The 19,258-nt window shown below is 39.1% G+C and overlaps 1 protein-coding gene across 3 annotated transcripts; it reads right to left on the bottom strand.

The window, feature by feature from the left end:
• On the bottom strand, positions 1–19,242 carry mrrf (mitochondrial ribosome recycling factor). 3 transcript variants are annotated; one of them, XM_014983299.2, is made up of 8 exons: positions 19,112–19,242; positions 15,371–15,550; positions 15,080–15,232; positions 10,611–10,729; positions 5,112–5,203; positions 2,901–3,060; positions 2,726–2,805; positions 1–2,613 (listed from the first exon to the last, which is right to left on the bottom strand). In XM_014983299.2, exons 2-7 carry the CDS (start codon positions 15,546–15,548, stop codon positions 2,728–2,730), a joined length of 780 nt encoding a protein of 259 aa, XP_014838785.2. In that variant the 5' UTR covers positions 15,549–15,550; positions 19,112–19,242; the 3' UTR covers positions 1–2,613; positions 2,726–2,727. The 3 variants fall into 3 exon arrangements, with proteins under 3 accessions (XP_014838785.2, XP_014838784.2, XP_087867122.1); XM_014983298.2 differs by having other exon boundaries at positions 1–2,805; XM_088010996.1 differs by lacking the exon at positions 19,112–19,242 and adding an exon at positions 16,776–17,037 and having other exon boundaries at positions 1–2,805.
• Between the last annotated feature and the right edge of the window lie 16 nt (positions 19,243–19,258).

Raw genomic sequence — 19,258 nt, 5'->3', positions numbered from 1 at the left:
TGACCTTTAATTTCAGTACATTTATTGAGTAGGAAAAGAAATACCACATAAGGAAATAATTGCTTTTTAACAGACTCAACAGTGGCACAATCATTGGTTTCCCTGCTGTACAACCCTCTTTTGGCAAAACAACACAGGGAAACTTGTAGTAAAATCCAGACTTTAATTTCACTACATTAAATCAGCGGAGAGAAAAGGGAAGTTGAGAAAACAAAACAAAAAAAAAAACAACTCTCAACTGCAGTGAAGAGTGATATCTCTGGATTACTAAGGTAAAAATGAATCTTTGAAACAACCACCAACTCCATACGAATGTGAAGTGAAACAACTGACAGATTTTTAGGGAGAAAAACCTTCATTTCTACTCTTAAGTATAGTGGAGGATCTGTGATGCCGTGGGACTCTTTTCTTCCAAAAGCAATGTGAGATTTTAAGAGTGCATGAAATAATTAACTCTCCAGCACACAATCAGACTTTAAAAGGCTGATGGTTTCTGCCAGGAAAATAGACAATTTATCATTAATGGATCTCAAAGATATGGTGATTCAAAATAAATGCTTTTTGTTTTAACCAAACAGTAAGACGAACCTTTTCCATGTCATACCAAGCATGTAGGCAACAACATTGTGAAACGTGAGGAGTGTCGTCCATGAAGGATCAATTACTGGTTCTTCTATTAACAGAAGAAGAACCAGTAATTGTGCCACTGGTAAATTTGTTAAATATCAATGTATTTTTACCGGAAGTGCTACTGAATGTGACCTTTCCAATATTTAGGATGCAAACTTTGACCCTTCTTGCAAAAAGAACGAAAACAACTCTTACAAACAGCATGTTTGCGCTTTGTGCCGGCTGTGAATAAAGGCCTGCCCTATCAAATCAAACGTTTACCAAACTAATTTGGCCTTGTATATTTTTTTGAGGCGTCGCCAAAGGATACAGCCAAACTTCCACAGAGACAAAATCTCCACCGCTCTCTTGTTGGCAAACAAGCGCGGTCTCACACGCTAACGCCGGACGGTCGCAGACGTGTACGTCAAAAAAAAAAAAGGCAGCGCTGCTGGTAGTAGTAAACATTCAAAAAGGAACAGGGGTAATTCAGTTGATAAATGTCAGCCGAAATGAAGCTATCAGCTGAAAGCAATTTCCTTGTGCTTTGCCTGTGTTGTGCGCCAGGGACTTTGGGAGATTTTTCTCCCCTCCATCGATCATGAAGCCTCTGTTTTAGGCCAAGGTACACAATGCCCTCAAATTGCTGACATATGGACCAAGAATCACCACAAAAACCTGACATTTCCACCCCGCCCTCCTCTGTCCCAGCCTGTCCACTCCTCTGCTAAACTCTTGTTTATCCAGTGACTCCGGACTGTTTGGACCATTAAAATAGCAGACACAGACAGAGGACTCTGGACATTAAAACCACGCACAGTCAGACCCCCAGTGACACCGGCGACGCCACCTATTCCTAAATCCAATTTGGAGAAGTGAGAATGCATTGTAATAAAAATGTAATTAGCAGCTGCAGAGTGGCTGCAGTCATCAAATGACTGTGTGGCTGTGAGATCAAGTGTGGGCAGACTAAAAATAAAGCCTGTCTGACTTGCGGGCTGCCTGTGACCAGTAGCGGAAGGAGCAAAAGAAATCATGATAAAGATGATGACACCAGCCACATAATGGCACAGAAAGCCTCCAGCTGGTATAAACAGAGGGCAGATGAAAGCAGAGCCGGACACGATGTGCGTGTGCTTTTCTTCCTTCGCTCCAACTATTCCTGTTACTGACTTGGTTTCAGCAGCTCCTGCAAACCAGCTATTCTCAGCTGCAAGTCTGAAAAGTGAAGCTATTTAAAGACAAAGGAGGCCAAGTGTAGAACATTAAAAGCCTCTTTTTCCTAATGGACGACCACGGTGCCAGCAGCCGGGGCCCCCAGAAGGTCCCTGCACAGGAAAAGTCCATTATCACTCCAACTAATGGAGCAAGGGGCCGGCTTTAAACCAAAAAGTAAAGCAAATGAAAAGAAAACAAGAGAGAACAAGATGACGCACATGCTTCAAAGCAGTGTTTCTTTAATGGGGTCCATCAATAATGTGTCTTTCCTGACTTTATTGTGTTTAAAATAGAGTAGCCATGTTATCAATCCTAGACATGGACAGAAATTAAAGGCTCTTTTTCCCTCCCTCCTGATGTACATTTATACCAGACTGAGAATCAATGCGAAACAAATGTTTGGCAACACGCTAATGGCATCTGCCTAAGTTTCGAGAACAAACTGCGTCTTACTCTTGCCACCAAGGAAAACCCGCAGCCAGTTTACATTCGGATGGGTGCGCTTGCTTTGTATAAACAGACAGCCCCTGTGGCGAGGAGTTTGATTAGGAGGAGGCCCACAAATCCCATTAAAAGGCCATTCGTCCCCTGTTGGATGTTTGTTTGAAGATGGGGAGAGTAACAAGGAAGAGGAGGGAGGTGACAGGCAGTCGGTCGTCGTCGTTGCCGTTTCCGTGCCTGTTTCTATTTACGCCTTTACGCAGCTGGACGCAAATATCGCACGGCAATGATGGGTACCCAACAGTGTGGTCAAGAAGAAAAGATTCAGCAGACCAAACCGTGCGTCTGTGGATGATTCAGAAGCCAACATGATCCAGTCTCTGTTACCAACAGGTTCACGTTCGTCTTATCGATGCTGAAATATGTAACTGGAGACTTAATGGTTTTCTTTTCTTACAGTTATCCTAAAAGCTCTTTGGTCTTGACTGCAAGTTGTTTGTCGATTTCCGCAGCAATGTTGTCTGCCATCTGTTGAATCTATAAAAAAAGAAAAAAAGAATATATAGGGAGTTAAAAGTGATTTTTTTTTCTTTTTACTCTCTTAGCTGTGAAGTGCCCTGTAGGGGTTGTACCTGTTTTTCTACGAGTCGTATTGTGTCTTCAGAGTGACCCTCTTTTGCCTTTTTCACCTGGCTGACAGAATTGGAGCGCACTCTCCTCAGAGAGTCTTTAGCCTTGTTGCTGAATTGTTTGGCCAACTTGGCAAGGTTTTCCCTGTGCTCCCGTGTCACTCTGCCGTTAAAAGGAGGGGAAAAAAAAAAACATTGACGAAAGAAAAATAGGTTGATGACGAGGATTCACGCTGGATTAAGTCGATCTCTGAAACAGTTCAAGGGTTGCCTAATCACAGCAAATTCACAGCTCAATAAAAAAAATGTAAATAAGAGGTTTCTGCAGCTCCACCATCAGTTTCAGATTTGTTGTGGATGAGCGTACGTCGTTAGGACTGTCAATTAATCAGCATCCTGAGAAAATGCAGGTGTGAGGGTTTTATGTACAGTTTCATTGCACTGTTCAGTATGACTTCCTCTGCACACATATCACAGAGTTAGAAATTATTCATGGACACAAAATCCAAAATGTAGGTGATTTTACTGATCACTGAGCTGTTCGTATTACTCTGAGATTTGAAACCGTTTGTTTTGTATTGTGCTAACCTGAGTGAAGTTGCCCCTCCCCCACCCACCTTCTTCAAATTAAACAAAACTGGCATCAAACGTTTGTGCTATGTTTGTATAGGTTTGTGCAACCAAACTTTTTGTTGTGCTGCTACCAACCAGTCAGGCCAAAATCAAAATCAAATATGGTGTCAATTAAAAAAAAGTAATGTCTTTAACTGGAGAAAGAATTCCACACACAATCTCAAAGTTATGTCACAACTAAGTTTAGATATTTTATGTCTTATATTTAGTTGATATGAAACATTCAGATAAAAAAAAATTACTTTATCTTTGTGACGAATGTCTAATAAAGTAGCTGAAGAGCAGATTTAAAACATGATATTTGCTACATTGCCTAATATTTTACTGACAATCCAGGCCAATCACTTGAGGTTAGGAAAATTTTATTTCTGAAACATCTCAAAAAAAAAAAAAAAAAAAAGTGAAATCGCTAAATGCAAAATAAGTGTAAAGTCCAAAATAAAACTGAAAACTAGTGAAGGGTCGTCGTAAAAAATACTTTGGCCGTTCTTTGCGTCCTACACAGTTACAACTTTACCTGATTGTAGCATGGCTGAGCTTAAAAAAAGATTGTGAATGTAAATGCACAAAATGATATCCTCACTCAAGCAAATGGATATACTTAGTGCTTGTTAGCCTTAAACATAAACCTTGTAGTTCTAACTCACAGCTTTGAACTACAATCACTTCGAGGACATAAAGCTGAGTTGGAGAAAAGAAAAAAAAAAAAAGATCCTCCCAACAAGTTTGCATCTACTTTGCATTTGTCAGTCAGAAAAGTCCTGCTTCCCGTTACACTCTGCTTTTCTTGCCCATAATTGGCTTTTTCGTCTTGTTTTTGCTGCGGGGACAATTTGCAAACAATCCGAGTGCCGCGTCTATTTACTGCAAACAATGCGGCCTAATTACCGATTCCAGGGCCAATCAAGAAGCGCCTTTCTTTGGAAATGCAAATGGAGGCTCGGAGCGTGCCGAGACTGATTGCAGGGGGAAAAGCAGACCGACTCTTGTGTCCCTCCTCTGCCAGACTAACACCTGCTGCTCCACGTGCACGCCACCACACACGCACATAAACACGGGAGGCACGCGGACTCACATGCACACTGTGTATATGCAGAAACCGTAGTCTTTACACACAGAGAGCGGCTTGTTGAGTGAGTGACGGATTGTTTTGTGTGAGGTTGTTTGATTTGGCAGGGGAAAAAAATAGAAAGGGTGAGAGATATTTAGCAAGAGTAGAAATAGAGAGAGTGACCTGACAATCATGCCAGCACACTGAGGCTCTCTAAAACTCCTTCTGAAAAGTCAATAAACCTGTCAGCTACAGCAAAGGTTGTGGATTTATTTATTAATGAAGTGAAACAAAAACCGTGAGAGATTATGTGTGAGATTTGGCTGCGATACTTGCATGCTGGGTGATGTTTCATGGGAAGAACAGGCAGAAGTTTGTGTTAAAAACGAGAGAGGAAGGGGGAAAAAGAAACAGAAAAATGACAGAGGAAAAACAAAAGTGAGCAGAAGATGGAAAAGAAGGAAAAGTGGCAAAGCGGAGGAAAGGCTTTCTGGCCTCTGGCGTATTTGTGTGTCAGAAGGGGGACTCACTTGGGAACGGGCACCTTGATGATCGTCCCGTCCGCCTCTGGGTTTAAGTTCATGCTGCTCTCTCTCAGGGCGCGGGTGGCCGCCGCTGTAGCCTGGGGCGGGAGGCAGAAACACACACACACACACACACATACACACACACACACACGCACACGCACACACACACAGAAATACAACTTCAGCACCGGTGTGAAAGGAAAAGCAGAGCCACGGCTACAGGTAGTGACTGCGTTCCAGCTGGCAATCATTAGGGTAGTGTGTGTGAGTGTGTGTGTGTGTAAGTGTGTGTGCCAGGGGAATCCCGTGTAGCGTGGAAGTGCCTTGGGCCACTGTCAGCGCCGGGTCTCATGGGACGGGACTGAGAGGTTGCAGGGGCACAGAGTTGACCTTTGACAACCTCACAGGAGAGTCTGCCTGCACTCGCGTTTGATACATGAACACTAGCATGTGTTTCAGCTCATTTGAATTCAATAAATATTGTTCAGAAAGATGGAAGTAAAGAGGATTAGTTGAGCCATATTTAAAAAACATAAATACCATAAATGTTTCAGATTCTCAAACAGATGTTACACAGGTTTTTATGGGTTATAATTACTGCTTATTGATATCGGGAAAGCATCCGATTGCAACATAGCTCTTGAATATTGTAGCTGTGATATTGACTGCAATTGACCCGTACTTTTCTCAACATTCTTCCTCCTCTTTTCCATCATCCCAACACCCTTCCAACAAATTAAAGCCCTGATTTCTAAGCTCTTGATCAGGTATGCACATAAAAAAACAGTAAAATTCCACCTGAGTGGCTAAATATATAATTGTTATATAACATGTAATGACATTGCAATGCAACAGAAAGAAGGTCATGTTATGATAAAACCTTTTCCAATGAATGACTTTTAATTCAGTTTACAGAAATGTGTATATCTTTGTTTATAGTTTTATCTGGTTGCTTTTCCAACCAACTGATTTAATTAAATATCTCAATATTTGCCTTAATTGTCTGAATAGATGCAGAAAAAAACCTTATTTCTCATGCAACAAAACTTTAGCAACATTTACTATCCTTGATAATATAAACCCCATTAACTGGAAGAAACAAATAGCCCAATTGATTCTAAAATTAGCCCAGTTATTCCACTATAAAGTAGAAACATTAAGTATGTAGGTATTAATTGTGCTTCAAGGTTGCAAGTAGTTGCACAGTTAAACCATTTTCCATTACTTAAAATAGTCAAGGTTGACCTCTCTTGCAGCATTAACATCCCCCGTTCTCTCTTGGGAGCTACAGCTGCATTGAAATGATGGACTTCGGCTAAATCCACTGTAGATTTCCAACAGACATCTACAGTGGTGTGGAAAATGTTTGCCTTCCTTATTTCCAATTTCTTTGATTGTCACACTTCAGTGTCTCAGAACAAACCAATTAAATATTAGTCAAAGACAACACAAGTAAACACAAAAAGCAGTTTTTAAATGAAGGTGTTTATTGTTAAGGGAGAGGGAAAAAAAAGCAAACCTACACGGCCCTTTGTGAAAAACTGATTGCCCCCTAAACATAATAATTGGTTGTGCCACCCTTAGCAGCAGCAACAACTGCAATCAAGTGTTTGTGACAACTATCACTGCGTCTTTTCCAGCTGTGGAGGAATTTTGATCCACTTATCTTTGCAGAATTGTTGTAATTCAGCCACATCGGAGGGGGACGGCCTTTTTAAGATCGTTCCACAGCATCTCAATAGGATTTAGGATCGGCCACTCCAAAGTCTTCATTTTGTTTTAATTTTTTTTTTTTTTTTCAATCAGAGGTGGACTTGCTGGTGTGTCTTGGATCACTGCTGCAGAACCAAAGTTTGTTTCAGCTTGACGTCCTGAACAGGTGGGTGGATATTTTCCTTCTGGTCGTCTTGGTTGACAGCAGAATTCATGCTTCCATTTATCACAGCAAGTCTGTGATAAATGGACTGGGGCTGTTTTTGCTGCAGCAGCAAAAACAGCCCCAAATTATCACACTACCACCGCCATATTTTAATGTTGGAAGCACGTTCTTTTTCTGAAATGCGGTGTTACTTTTACCACATGTAACGTGACACACACAAGCCAAAGAGTTCGACTTTTGTCTCATCAGTCCACAGAATGTCTTCCTACAAGTCTTGCGGGTCATCAAGACGTGTTCCGAAAAAACTGAGATGAGCCTTACCGTTCTCTTTGTTCAGCAGTGGTTTTGTCTTGGAGCTGTGCCGTGAAGGCCTTTTTTTTGTGGTAAATCTTGTTGGCAAAAAAATGGTGGAGGCATGACCTCTGACCTTGTTGTGGGGTCTTCTGTGCAGTCTGGAATGAGTTGTTCTTGCAGCGATTTCGGTCAGTTGGCTGATCTTGGGAAGCTTCACCGCTGTTCCATGTCTTCGTCATGTTTTGTTGATAATGGATCACACTTTGGCTCACGTGGAATTTAAAAAATGGCTGTCCAGACTGATAAATCTCATTTTCTTTCTCATTTGTTTCTGATTTTTTTTTTTTTATCTCAGCATGATGTCTAGCTCTTGAGGATGTTTTGGTGTTTTTCACTTTGTCAGTCAGGCCCTATTTAAGCGAGGACCTGACTGACAAAGTCAGGTCCTCCTGTTCTAAATCATGTCTTGATTTAGAACAGGTGAGGCAGTAATCAGTTCTGAGTGTACCTAGAGACGATGAACTCAGGTTCAACAGTTTTGCCAAGACAAGTTTGCCAAAATTCTTCCAAAGTGATAAAAAAAAGACTAATTTACTATTAATGCAGATGTTTGTTTGTTATTGTGGCCGCAGAGGATTTGTCGCATCTTGAAGTGTGACAAAAACTGAAAAAGCAGAAGCCACTTTTCATGGCTTTATCATTTTTGGAATTCATGTTGATAATCTAATCAGTTATATATTTAATATATAGTAAGGAAAACATATGAAAAAGTTTTTTATACCAGTAATCTTTTTTTGCACTACAACAAATTATTGTTACAGAAACCCCCAACCTCACTAAAACCATATCTACCATTATGCTTTTTTTTTAAACTGGTACCAAAAAATCTAAGCTTGACATACACCAACAGGAGAATATAAAGTATCACCAATATCCAACACAATCCTTCACTCTCTAGATTACTGAACTACACTAGAGAGCTACAGTAATGCTATATATGCACAAGAGGAAGGAAGGTAATTTTTCAGCTGCATAATAATTCCCTTAACTGACCTTTTGAAAGTATGCAAAAGTCTGATACAAAGAAATTTAAGCCATTCAATTTCCTCCTGTCCACCTCACCTCTCTTTTCTTTGACGGCTCCTTCTGGACTTTTCCCACTGGGCGCAAAGAAATGGCAGCGAGATTAAAGGAATTTATTTGTGAGTATTAAAAAAAATTCATGAGTTTTTTTTTCCTTTGTTAAAGTCATCCGGAAAGCCTCCAGTTGCTTTCTGAGAGCAGGGTGATAGATTTATCCCATACCTATGTTTGATTGTTCTCAGCATCGAATTCATCACGGTTTCCTCTCTCGGATGAGCGAGAGTTCAATTCCTCTGAAAAAAAAAAAGTGCTGGGCAGGTTCTGGTTAATGTGTTAGAGAGGAAGAGAAATTACAGTGAAGTTTTGCATCAAACGCTCCCAGCCCAGTTCAAAGAAACCAGGCGAGCAGAGAGGAATGTGATCGAGAGGCTGTGTGTACCTTTAAAAGTGACAATATTGGGATCCCTAGACATGGCATACATGCCCACACACACAGTAAGCTGCTCCCACATTTACATATGTTGGCTGCACTGTCCACTTTCCAGAATGTTCTTAATGAATGAATAAAAACAATGGCAGAGACTCTGCAGTGGCATGTAATGGATAAGTGTCATTATAAGCCTATTAGGTCTTGGGACTGAAGACTCACCTCTGTACAGGACATGGGTAATACTGGTCCTGACAGGGTGGCATGCGAGAGAAACAGGGTGTGTCTGTCTGAGCATGTGTGGTCTGTGGTTAATAAGAAATGGAAAAAAAAAAAACACTCACTGGAGAAATATTTAACCTGACTCGGCTTTAGAGCTGTATTGTAAGATTGAAGTTTTGATAAAAAAAAAGTTTGATGTTTATATGATGCCGATCCACCTGGAAACAAAGCCAGGTAAGTCACAGCTCACAGATGACCGGATAACCTTAGACAAGGTGAAGAACTGTTATTACTCGATATCCTGCCCTTTTAGAAATCACCCACGTTTATCTCGTCTGCTTAATAGATGCTTTTTTTTTTTACATTTTCACACTGGAACCTCACTTTTTTATTGCAAAGCAAATAAAAAATTAAGTCCTGATGACCTCCTCGGCATAGATTACATTTGCATGTTTACATTTGTGATGGTAGGACTGGAAATAAGCCTTTTCCCTTGGTATCAGATCTGAAGAATTAACTAGCCTGTGTAAAAAGTTTAATGGTGGCTTCAGGATACTAATGCTTGTTTTTGTCTTGTCACCATATCTTGACTCTTGCCTTATTTAATTGGTATGCTCTCTTATTTTTCTCATTTTGAACCGCAGATAACAGAAAGTGGCCTTGGTGTTTCCCTAGGGCCTAGGAAAACAGGAAGTCATTGATTACTAAGTAAATATCCGTAGACGTCATTAAAGTTATTAAATCATAAGGTGATATTTTTGCCCCACTGAGTAAATGTACTGATATGCTTTTTTATATGCTATATTTTATACCACTGCATCAAAAGTTGAATTTAGTTCAAGGCTTTTTACAAAAAATGCAATGCAGAGACATTACCAGAAATGCTTTACCATTAGGAATCTCCTACTCTACCCCTTAATTATGTGATGAAAGCAACATGACTTTAGCAATAAAGCATCTCGACATTTCTGCCAAGTATTTTCTTTTGCATCATGTTGTAAAATTATACTTCAAAATAAAACAGAACTTGATCAGGAAGCTGAGCAGACATAAAAAAAAACATTATGAAATCCAACTCTTACATGCATGATTTAATAATGTTGGGTCAAATGCAAATTCTAGCATCAAAGAGTCTGGATACCTCTGACCCCTCAAACAAAATCTACAAAGAAATTGAGCGATTTAAAAGGGGGGAAAAAAAGAAAAATAATCCATTTCTTCCTAACCCAGGGGTAAAATGAGGTCATTTCCTATCTGGGACGACTCACACGCAGACATAAGTACACTACAGTGCACACATACCCTTCTTTGCTATCTTTCACCTTCAGAACAAAGGGGTCCTTGAGTGATCAATCAATTAGCATCTGAGACTCGGGGCCCAGAGAGAGGCTGGTCAGGTTTCATTTACACACAGAGTGATGTGGGGTTCCAGTTCTGGTCTGGCTCACTTTTCCTTCACTGAAGACCATCTATCTGTCTCTGCTTTGGCTTATTTTTACAAAGCTTATTTATTCAGCGCTTGTCCGGAATGAGACAAACAGATACAGGTAGGAAGAAACTGCATTGACGTGTGTATGTGTGTGTGTGATCGTCTTACTTCAGGGAAGCTGCTCATGTTGACCATAATGACTTGAGGGGACTTCATGGAGATCTGACCCAGCTGGTTCAGAGGAAACTTCCCATCTTGAGTCGTCACCACAATGTGATCCAGAGCCCCTAAATAAATACAGACCAGGGGAGGTGTTTCATTTCTTTATTTATCTGCCTCCATGTCGCACAGGTTGCAGCGACGAACACGATACGCGCCCTTACGCCGTGGCAACTGCATTTCTTCAATATTTGGCAGAATTTTCACACAAAGGACTCTCTTTTGACATTGTTTTAGGCAGTGAAAAAAATAAGACGACTTATCAAATTTGTGAAGTATTTAAACTCGTATGTTTTGCATTATATACCGAGATCAAGTTCTCCTGTTGTTATTGGGCCTCTAATCAATGTGGTGACATGTTCTGGCGTGATGTGACTGCGTTTATGTAGAATTGGAATTAATGAAAACAGAATCAATCATCCGGTTGTTCAGTCTAACAAACAGAAAGACAAAGGAATCCACAGCAGAAGCCACAAATAACACATGTAAAAATTAAGCCCACTGTCAAGCTGTTAAAAATTTCTGCAATCTTTTGTCTCCCCTTAACAGTCTCCGGCGACAGAAACAAAAGTTTTGCCAACACAAGCTGACTTCTGCTCCACCCACTTCTCATCCCTTTTTTTTCCCTTTGCTTCCTTGCTCCATCCATCCTTCCCCCTCCTCCATCTGGCTAACCTCAGACGCAGTTGTTTCCTTCTCCTCCACCTCTGCCTTACATCATCTCCTCCCTTCTTTTCCCCCAGGGGGGTGTGCTGGTGCTGTGTGTGGAGAAGTGGGGTGACGGGGAGGTGAGCCAGTGGTGTAATTTTCTCTATAGGATCAATTTATCTTTTGATTTCAAGGACAGAAACAGAGACGCACTAATCAGAGAGTCAATATGAATGAGGAGTATTAAAAATAATAGATGTGATCAAATGTATATTGAATGAGCAACACAATTATATAACATCTTAGTTTGACTTTAAATGTCAGTTTAACCAAGATGTTTAAAGTAAAAAAAGCACTAACGTTTTTTTTTTTACCTGAATTTACTCTGTTGAAATGTTGACTACCTACATATTTACAAGTGCTTGAAGATAGTATTATTTTTTTTTAAGTGGGTTTCTGATAAGACAACATGAGCAATCAGTATCTTACCTGTGCTCTCTTAGAGAATTAATTGGCATGAAACAGATTTTAATTGATCAGAGTGGGCTAAAACAAAAGCCGATTTCTATCTTCCAGTTGAGAAAAAAAAAGGGTGTTTTATCTTGAATACCATTCAGTCATCTAAGTACGGGCATTTACAGTTACTCTAATAAATTAAATTCCATGTACCCTCATTTAATTCAGTAGCCTTGAAGTGAAGCATACTGCAATTAATAAGTTTTACTAGTATATCGTTGACAGATATTTTGTTCCAACATGAGTTAATGCCGGACTCTCATGTTTCTAACCATCTGATTTTAAGCATACAACTCAAGTCTTAAAAAAGAAAACATTTTCTTTCAGCTGACTGTTTTCCATGTAGAACAGATCCTATATTGCTAGGCTAACATTAGCCTAGCATGTTTTCATGTGACTTGTAGTCTTCAATCTCAAGCCACCTGAAAAGTTTGTCACCTTTGCCTTTTTCTTTTAAACACCTCCCACACAATTGAGATAATCTACATGTTTTGTATTTGGCTGCACCATAAAAGGTATTTAAAAATGCATTTAAAAGGCCTTGAAATGTTACGTTGATGTTTACAGTTTTTTTTTCATGCGAGCACATGTGTAGAAAACTTTTAATATTTGTGCATGCTTTAATTAAAGCATTATTTTTAAACATGTAAAAACAGGTCTTAGCTTGAACTGCAGTCTGAAGCAAATGTCATCTCGTCATACTTTGCTCCCAAGCAGCCCTTTTTAAAATGATCTTATAAAATGGTTTCCATTAATAGATTGCAGGCTTTCTGAAGATCTTTCAATGTTTTCCTTCAATACTGAGATGCATTTTCTTTTTTACTTTTAGATGCATGTTTATCTAGCTGCTCAAATATGATCTATGAATTATTCAGACATTACAAAGTAATGAAAGAAAGCTTTGGCTTTACATAAGAGACAACTCAGCTTGACTATCTTGCTTTTAAACTTGGAACCAAACAAAACTTTGCTAATACCATCCAGAATAAAAGCAGACATGGACAACAGTGTTTCAAATATCAGAAAATGAAAAAGAATGAATGAATTAACTAGTTTTGGAGGTGATGGAAATGTCGATTTGTAGAGATATAAAACCTCGCTACTCAGTTTCCAGCCTTGCTGACTCCTGCAACAACAATGCGCTTAGGATTTAGTCCCCAAACGAATGACCTATACACTCTTTGTTTACATGAAAACAAATTTAGTTTCCAAGCGGTAAAACCCCATACTTAATCACCACAGTATGGTGGACAAGCCACTGGTCTCCCCACGCTCTATGCATCTATCTGTGGGATTTCCTGTTGTACGTCTGACGCACACAAACACATACATACAAGTGCGGATTCATAGCAACACGCAGCAAAAGATGCAATGCTATCCACACAGAGTCTCCCACTTGTAGCTTTAATAAGACCCAGATGACAAACCCACATACAGTTGCATGAGACAAAACTGACGTCATTCAATTCCACCATCTCATCTCTCCTGTCAGGTCCAAGTCATGTTGCCTCCCCGGATTATTGTGCAGCTGGACAGAGGAGGGAGGGACGGACAATCAGAGAAGAGCAGTGACAGACAGACCGGTGGAGGGAGAGGACAGGAAGGGTGACAAAGCAAAGGGATTAATCTAAAATAGATGAATAAAAAAAAAACAGAGACAGTAAAGAGAGGAACTGGAAAAGCTAATTGGTAGAGGTGAAATATTTCTTAGAAGTGTATTGGTGTTTCTTAAGCAGCTTCATATACATATGGATGTTCTACTCCCAGGGTTACTCCATAATATTCTTTACAAGAAGCAAGTTTACATGACAACTACAACTAAATTCATCAGGGGTTTATTTAAAATCTTTTGTTTGACTCCATAGATCAAACTCATAATAAATGTATTTGTTTATTACTTTTTACACTTCTCTGTCTTAAATGGAATAAATTAGATCAAGTTAAACAACTTATTTAAATGTCTTTTGTAAATGTGTTGATACTGTCGCATTTCTAGTCAAGGTTATTTTACTGTGCAGTTCGTATAAAGGTCCTCGTAAATAATCTACTGTAATAAATGAAAAGAAGATCTCAACACAGGAGATTCACTCTAAACGACTAAGTGATAAATCAGGGGAGAAAAATGAATAAGGCAAAGCTTGGAGACCGATCATACAAATCAAGGCTCAATTTATACTGTAGCTCCACAGGCTACATTATCCAACATGTACATATACAGTTATAAATAAAAGTAACTTGAAACCAATCATTTCAAGCAAATCATCTTTACCTTTAACTATCCAAAACTTTTTATAAATCACCCTGCTGTAAACAGTTGAGGTCTGAATTGCTGACACTTTTTTTTTATTAGTAGACTCTTTGCAAACATCTGTAAACCGGACAAAACTTCTTCCCAAATGATGTTAAAAGAAAATCTGCCTGCAAAGTTTCAACAGCAAGTTTTGTTTTCTTCTTCTTAGTTTCTACTAGCATGATGTTTTCATTTCCTGTCTTAATGCTATGCGCTACACTGTTGACCTCATTCTAAAGACTTAAAAATGTCATAGTAACACGACATTAAAATGTGCTTTATCCAAGTTTATGCTAAGCTTTTATTATTTGAAGTCATTACATACATGGGGAAAAACAGATATGTGCGTAATATCAGGATTTGATACAATCAAATTGTCATTTAGGCCTTTGTTTAATATACAGCTTATTGTTTGGTCTCTGTGCAAAACATTGTGAAAGTTTCTTTGGCTTGGTTTGGAATCCCTGATGGAAAACACAACCAAGAAGGAAGTAATTTTCAGTTTTAAAGACAGATTCTGTTGCAGTATCCTTCTATGGCAGCTTCTGTTACACACTCCACTCCCCCCAATTTGTTAGAACCCAGAAACAAAGGGTCACGGCCCGGATGTAGTTTGGGAAACAAAGGCCAAAGCCAGGTCAAACTCATGTCACACATGGATCTCCTCATATTAAGCCCTGTGGGACTTTGTGAGGAAGATGGAAACATAAGACAGACTTCTAACTGAAAGCAAAAAACGAACAATAAGGTTTGATGAATCCACAACGTTACGCAAAAGCAGAATAGATTAGAATAGAGTCACTTAGTCTGTCATTGCTCTTAATGCTATGCTGATTGCTATAGATTTAATTTATCTCATTATCTTTATCTCATTATAAGCCGTTTTCTCTTGCACCTGGAGAAGAAATGAGAGTGAAGCAAACAGGGGACACGTGAGGAGGCCCAAGGGACACAAGCCGACTACCTGGCGAGGTTCGGATGCTGAGGTTACGTGTGAACTCATCTTTGAGTGCACTGAGGACTGCGGTCATGTCCTCCTTCACTTCATCCAGACTGATGATGTCTTCCACCAAAGATGAATTAATATTCACCTTAGCTGACTGGCCCTTTGCCTTGGCTTCGAGGAAGAAAAAGGAGAAAATGAGACTCAAATATAAAGACAAATAACATCCAATCAACAAACTTTCATCTGAGCCAAAGGAAAAGAAGATGTTACACAAATCTGAGCTTCAGTGTCAAGACTCTCTTCACTGACCTTTTGCTTTCTTGGTGGCATAGAGCCTGATGCATGCAGGAGCAGGGTGGAGGGAGGCACCAGGACAAATCGGTGGTCTGAAACCGACCCATGATGTGACTGTGAGTGGAGACCTGGCAGGCCGTGCCAGGGACCGACACAGAAAGGGTCGCAGCAGATTCAGGTGATTCAAAGCCATGACTGTAAACAAGCCAAAAATGAAGGGTTTTGATAAAAAGACATAAATGTGACGCACAGATTTTAAAAGTCATGTATAATTTTAAACCATTTGATGGCCGCAATGAACATATTTATTAAAATGAGGTAATAGCCCATGTTAGCCAGCAGGAGGTAGGCCAACATCTTCTTCCAGCTTCCAACAGCATGAAGGGCGCCTCCTCTAATCTAGAAATATATAACTTGATGCAACATTAAGCACAGCTATGGAGAGTATTAGTATAAATAGGGGTCTGTTTTGAATTACTTCAAGTAAGGCAAGAAACTGACTAAGATTAAAATTCTACTGATAAAAATCTTACCTAGCAACAGGTGATGTGGACAAAACCTTCATACGCAGCAAAATATGACTCCGGCTATGTGCGTAACTTATTCTATGGTAGTTAAAAAAAGAAAACCTTAACTAGAACACTAAAACATAATCCACCCAAACAGATAAACAGTTGGAGAATTATGCTGATTGTTGTGCACTGAGGAACTCCGTTTTTTTGTGCGGTAATAAACATCTCATTACCATCTACTGAAACACCAAAACAAAACTGAAACACGTTACATATTTCCTTACAATTTCTACAAGTTCATATGGTTCAAAGGTGGTTATATGAAACTAAATGTTCATCATCTGTAAATGTTGGCAGGAGGAATTTGGTTGCAACATAACAGAATCACGATAAATAAAAATGAGAATTAACAGAATAAAAAATGTTTTAGAAATAAAGTTAGTCACATATTTTTGCTGAAAAGGTCAGTGAACATTTAATAATTATGATGATTTTAATTATCATGATGATGAAGTCTACTTAACAGATTTTTATATTTGAAAGTTAGGCAACATTTTAAATACACTTGGATGCATCACCTTTTGGTTGATGCTTTTATAGACTGAAAATGAAGAAAGTTCCTGTTTTTTAGTCTATAAAATAACAAAAAATATCATGGATCAGAGCTCATCAAAGCAAATTTAATTTCTGATTATTGGTCAGCTGATTGGTGCATCTCTAGTTCTATAACTATATATTTGCTCATCTATAAAAGGGAAAATAAGCCGGTTTACACAAAGCAAAGAAGAGCAAAAAAAAAACAAAACAACAACTACACAATATAAAGTCTTTTGAATGTCTGAAATGATCAAAAAACCTAAAGCATAGTTAATTACATGTTCTCAATGAGAAGAATGGGAAAACCATACTGTAGATAATCTTGCAAACAGCAGCACGAACAGCAGCTTCAGTATATATCCAAGTCTGCAACTCCTTCTTGTTTACACTGACAAAACCATGGAGACGTAACGACCCCTACATTCAGCCTGCATTTTGGGCATTCCTGAACAGAAACATAACAATGTGACTCCATGCTCTGCTCTTCTATAGATGAATCATAGCCCACCTTGCAGCTTGCCTCTTGTGACCTCTGCCACTGATGTCTTTCTGCACATGCAAACAAAGACCATCTCTGCAATATTTAAGCCCACACAGACACAAGCACAGAGCAAAGCCTGTCTTTCAAAGTCAGTGAATGTACAGGGCTTGCAGTACGTTGGTCCCTGACTGGCATCTTATTTTGTCTGGGGAGAATTCACAGCTTTTATCTCTGAAGAGGAAAATACCATCAGTTCTGCACTGAAGTAGTTCAGCCAAAGAGAACTTTACTCAGTTGCTACTGCAGTATATTTCACCAACATATTCTTCCAAACAAAATAATAATAATAAAAAAAACATAACAGTAAATCATTGAAAGTCAAATATTACAAAGTTAATCACGTTATGTATAATAATTCTGCTCTTTTTCAATTGAAGCCTAGTATGCAGATTAAAATGTGAATAGTTCTTCAAAAGTGTTTCATTGTTGTGAAATATATGTGTGCTTTCACGTCATAAAATTATAAAAATCATAGCAAAAGTATTTTTTTTTATTATTACTACAAAATCCCAGATACATTCCCGATGTTTCCTCAGTCTCTAGTCTTTGCTGTCAATTCAAGAAACTTTCTATTTAGTCTAAACTTTGGACCACCACTCCTGAAATAAATCTGCAACAGGCAGCTGAAAATTGGGGGGAGGGGGACTTCCTGACAAGCCGACATGATTCGCCACACAGTGGCAGAGCTGACGGATGGAGATGTGGGAAGGTGACAGATCTCTTTACAAAATAAGTCAAGCGAACAAAGTGAAGCCCAGGTGTTCAATGGGACACTGTAGTCTGGTATCCTGCAGGTTTCACAACCAGCTGCAGCCACACCCCTGTTCCTTCATCCAGCAGCAGGGAGCCAGCTGGTCAGCCCACATGCCCTCACTGTTTGCTTTAGAAAGGAACACTGAAGAGTATCTGATAATGTTCTGCATCATTCTACCTCCTAAAACAAATTTTCCAGAGGGAGGGGAGAAAAGAAGTCAAAAAAGTACCAGAGGAGAGTTTTAATAAAAGGGACACCCTGTTATTCCTCCGCCCCCCCCCCTCCCCCCGGGAAGTCCAAAATATAAGCAGTTTTTTTTTTTCAAATAACAAAACTAATCAGAATTTTGACTTTTTTTTCTTTACATTTAGAAATAACTTAAAATTAAGAACACTGTTGGATTTTACAAAGTCTAATCTGTATTTTTAAATATTAAAAATATACTTTGTATTCAGCTCCTTTTAATCTGATTTGCCAATGTTTAGCTTCTTTTATTGATACGCTTTTTTATAAGAGGACAATATTTACAAAATCAGTGATCCAGGCTCCATTGATACTACAACACTGAAAGCCTGTAGGCAAAAAAACAAAAAGAATGGAAAGTTAAAAATGTACAATGAATAAAAGCATCGATATTTCCAGTCAAAATAAACTAAAAAAAAAAAAACAGTTGCAGACATGTACAGAATTGGTTGTCGTTTATTTAGATTGATACAAACAGGCTGGCTGGTGCCCATCTATCTCCAGTCCATCACAGGACAAGCAACCATGTACACACACGCACACACAGACCTAATGTCGCAATTTTGTAATAACCAGTTAACCCAACTCATGTTTTGGACTTGGGGATGAATCCACTCTTATGTATTGAGTTTTTAAACATATCAGATGCATCAGATGCAAATAAGTCTTAAAACCACCTGGCCAAGTGCTTAATAAAACTCCCCATGCAGCAGACCAATTATGACCCTCCAATCCCTCTGCTAGAGTGGTTCTACTTCAATATATGTGCACAAGATCCTTGTGGTAAACCAGTGGATGGCAAGGTTTCTTTACAACACACTGCTTTTACAATTAATTATTAGTCCTGAAAATGCAACCAGGTCGTAAGCTTTTTAGACTTGAGTAATAAACACACCGGAAAATGTAGAGCCATTAAATAATATTCTTCATACAGACATGTTGTATTTTTTACGAATTTTCAACTAAAGCAATGTGAAGGTCGGGGTAATGAGAATAAATATATCAACATAAATATAGCAACGTGACTAAGTTCTTCAACAAATATGTAGTGTTAACTGCGGCAAAAAGGCAACACAGCTTTAAATTATACAAAAGTCGTCCTTACTTACCTATTCTGGACCAGTCTTTACAGGAGAAGCATGTTAGCTAAAGAGAGAAGCGCCACAGTTGACAAGTTCGTCATCAACAAGAGGCGCTATCGCAGATAAGTGTGCTCGAGACATTCTATGGGTCGCACCGAGCGGGCGGAGTTACAC

This window comes from Poecilia mexicana, unplaced genomic scaffold, assembly GCF_051168715.1.
Source record: "Poecilia mexicana isolate PSO_F unplaced genomic scaffold, ASM5116871v1 scaffold_12, whole genome shotgun sequence".
NCBI lineage: Eukaryota > Metazoa > Chordata > Actinopteri > Cyprinodontiformes > Poeciliidae > Poecilia > Poecilia mexicana.
The sequence above is the reverse complement of the archived record's forward strand: the minus strand, read 5'-3'. Positions and strand labels throughout refer to the sequence as shown.

Bases quoted from the DNA above. Each gene is read 5' to 3' on its own strand.
- mrrf (XM_014983298.2), bottom strand. From the start codon at position 15,548: ATGGCTTTGAATCACCTGAATCTGCTGCGACCCTTTCTGTGTCGGTCC. The intron at 15,233-15,370 runs GTCAGTGAAGAG...TCTTCCTCGAAG, and splicing joins TGCCACCAAGAAAGCAAAAG to CCAAGGCAAAGGGCCAGTCA. The intron at 3,061-5,111 runs GTGAGTCCCCCT...TTTTAACGGCAG, and splicing joins ATCAAGGTGCCCGTTCCCAA to AGTGACACGGGAGCACAGGG.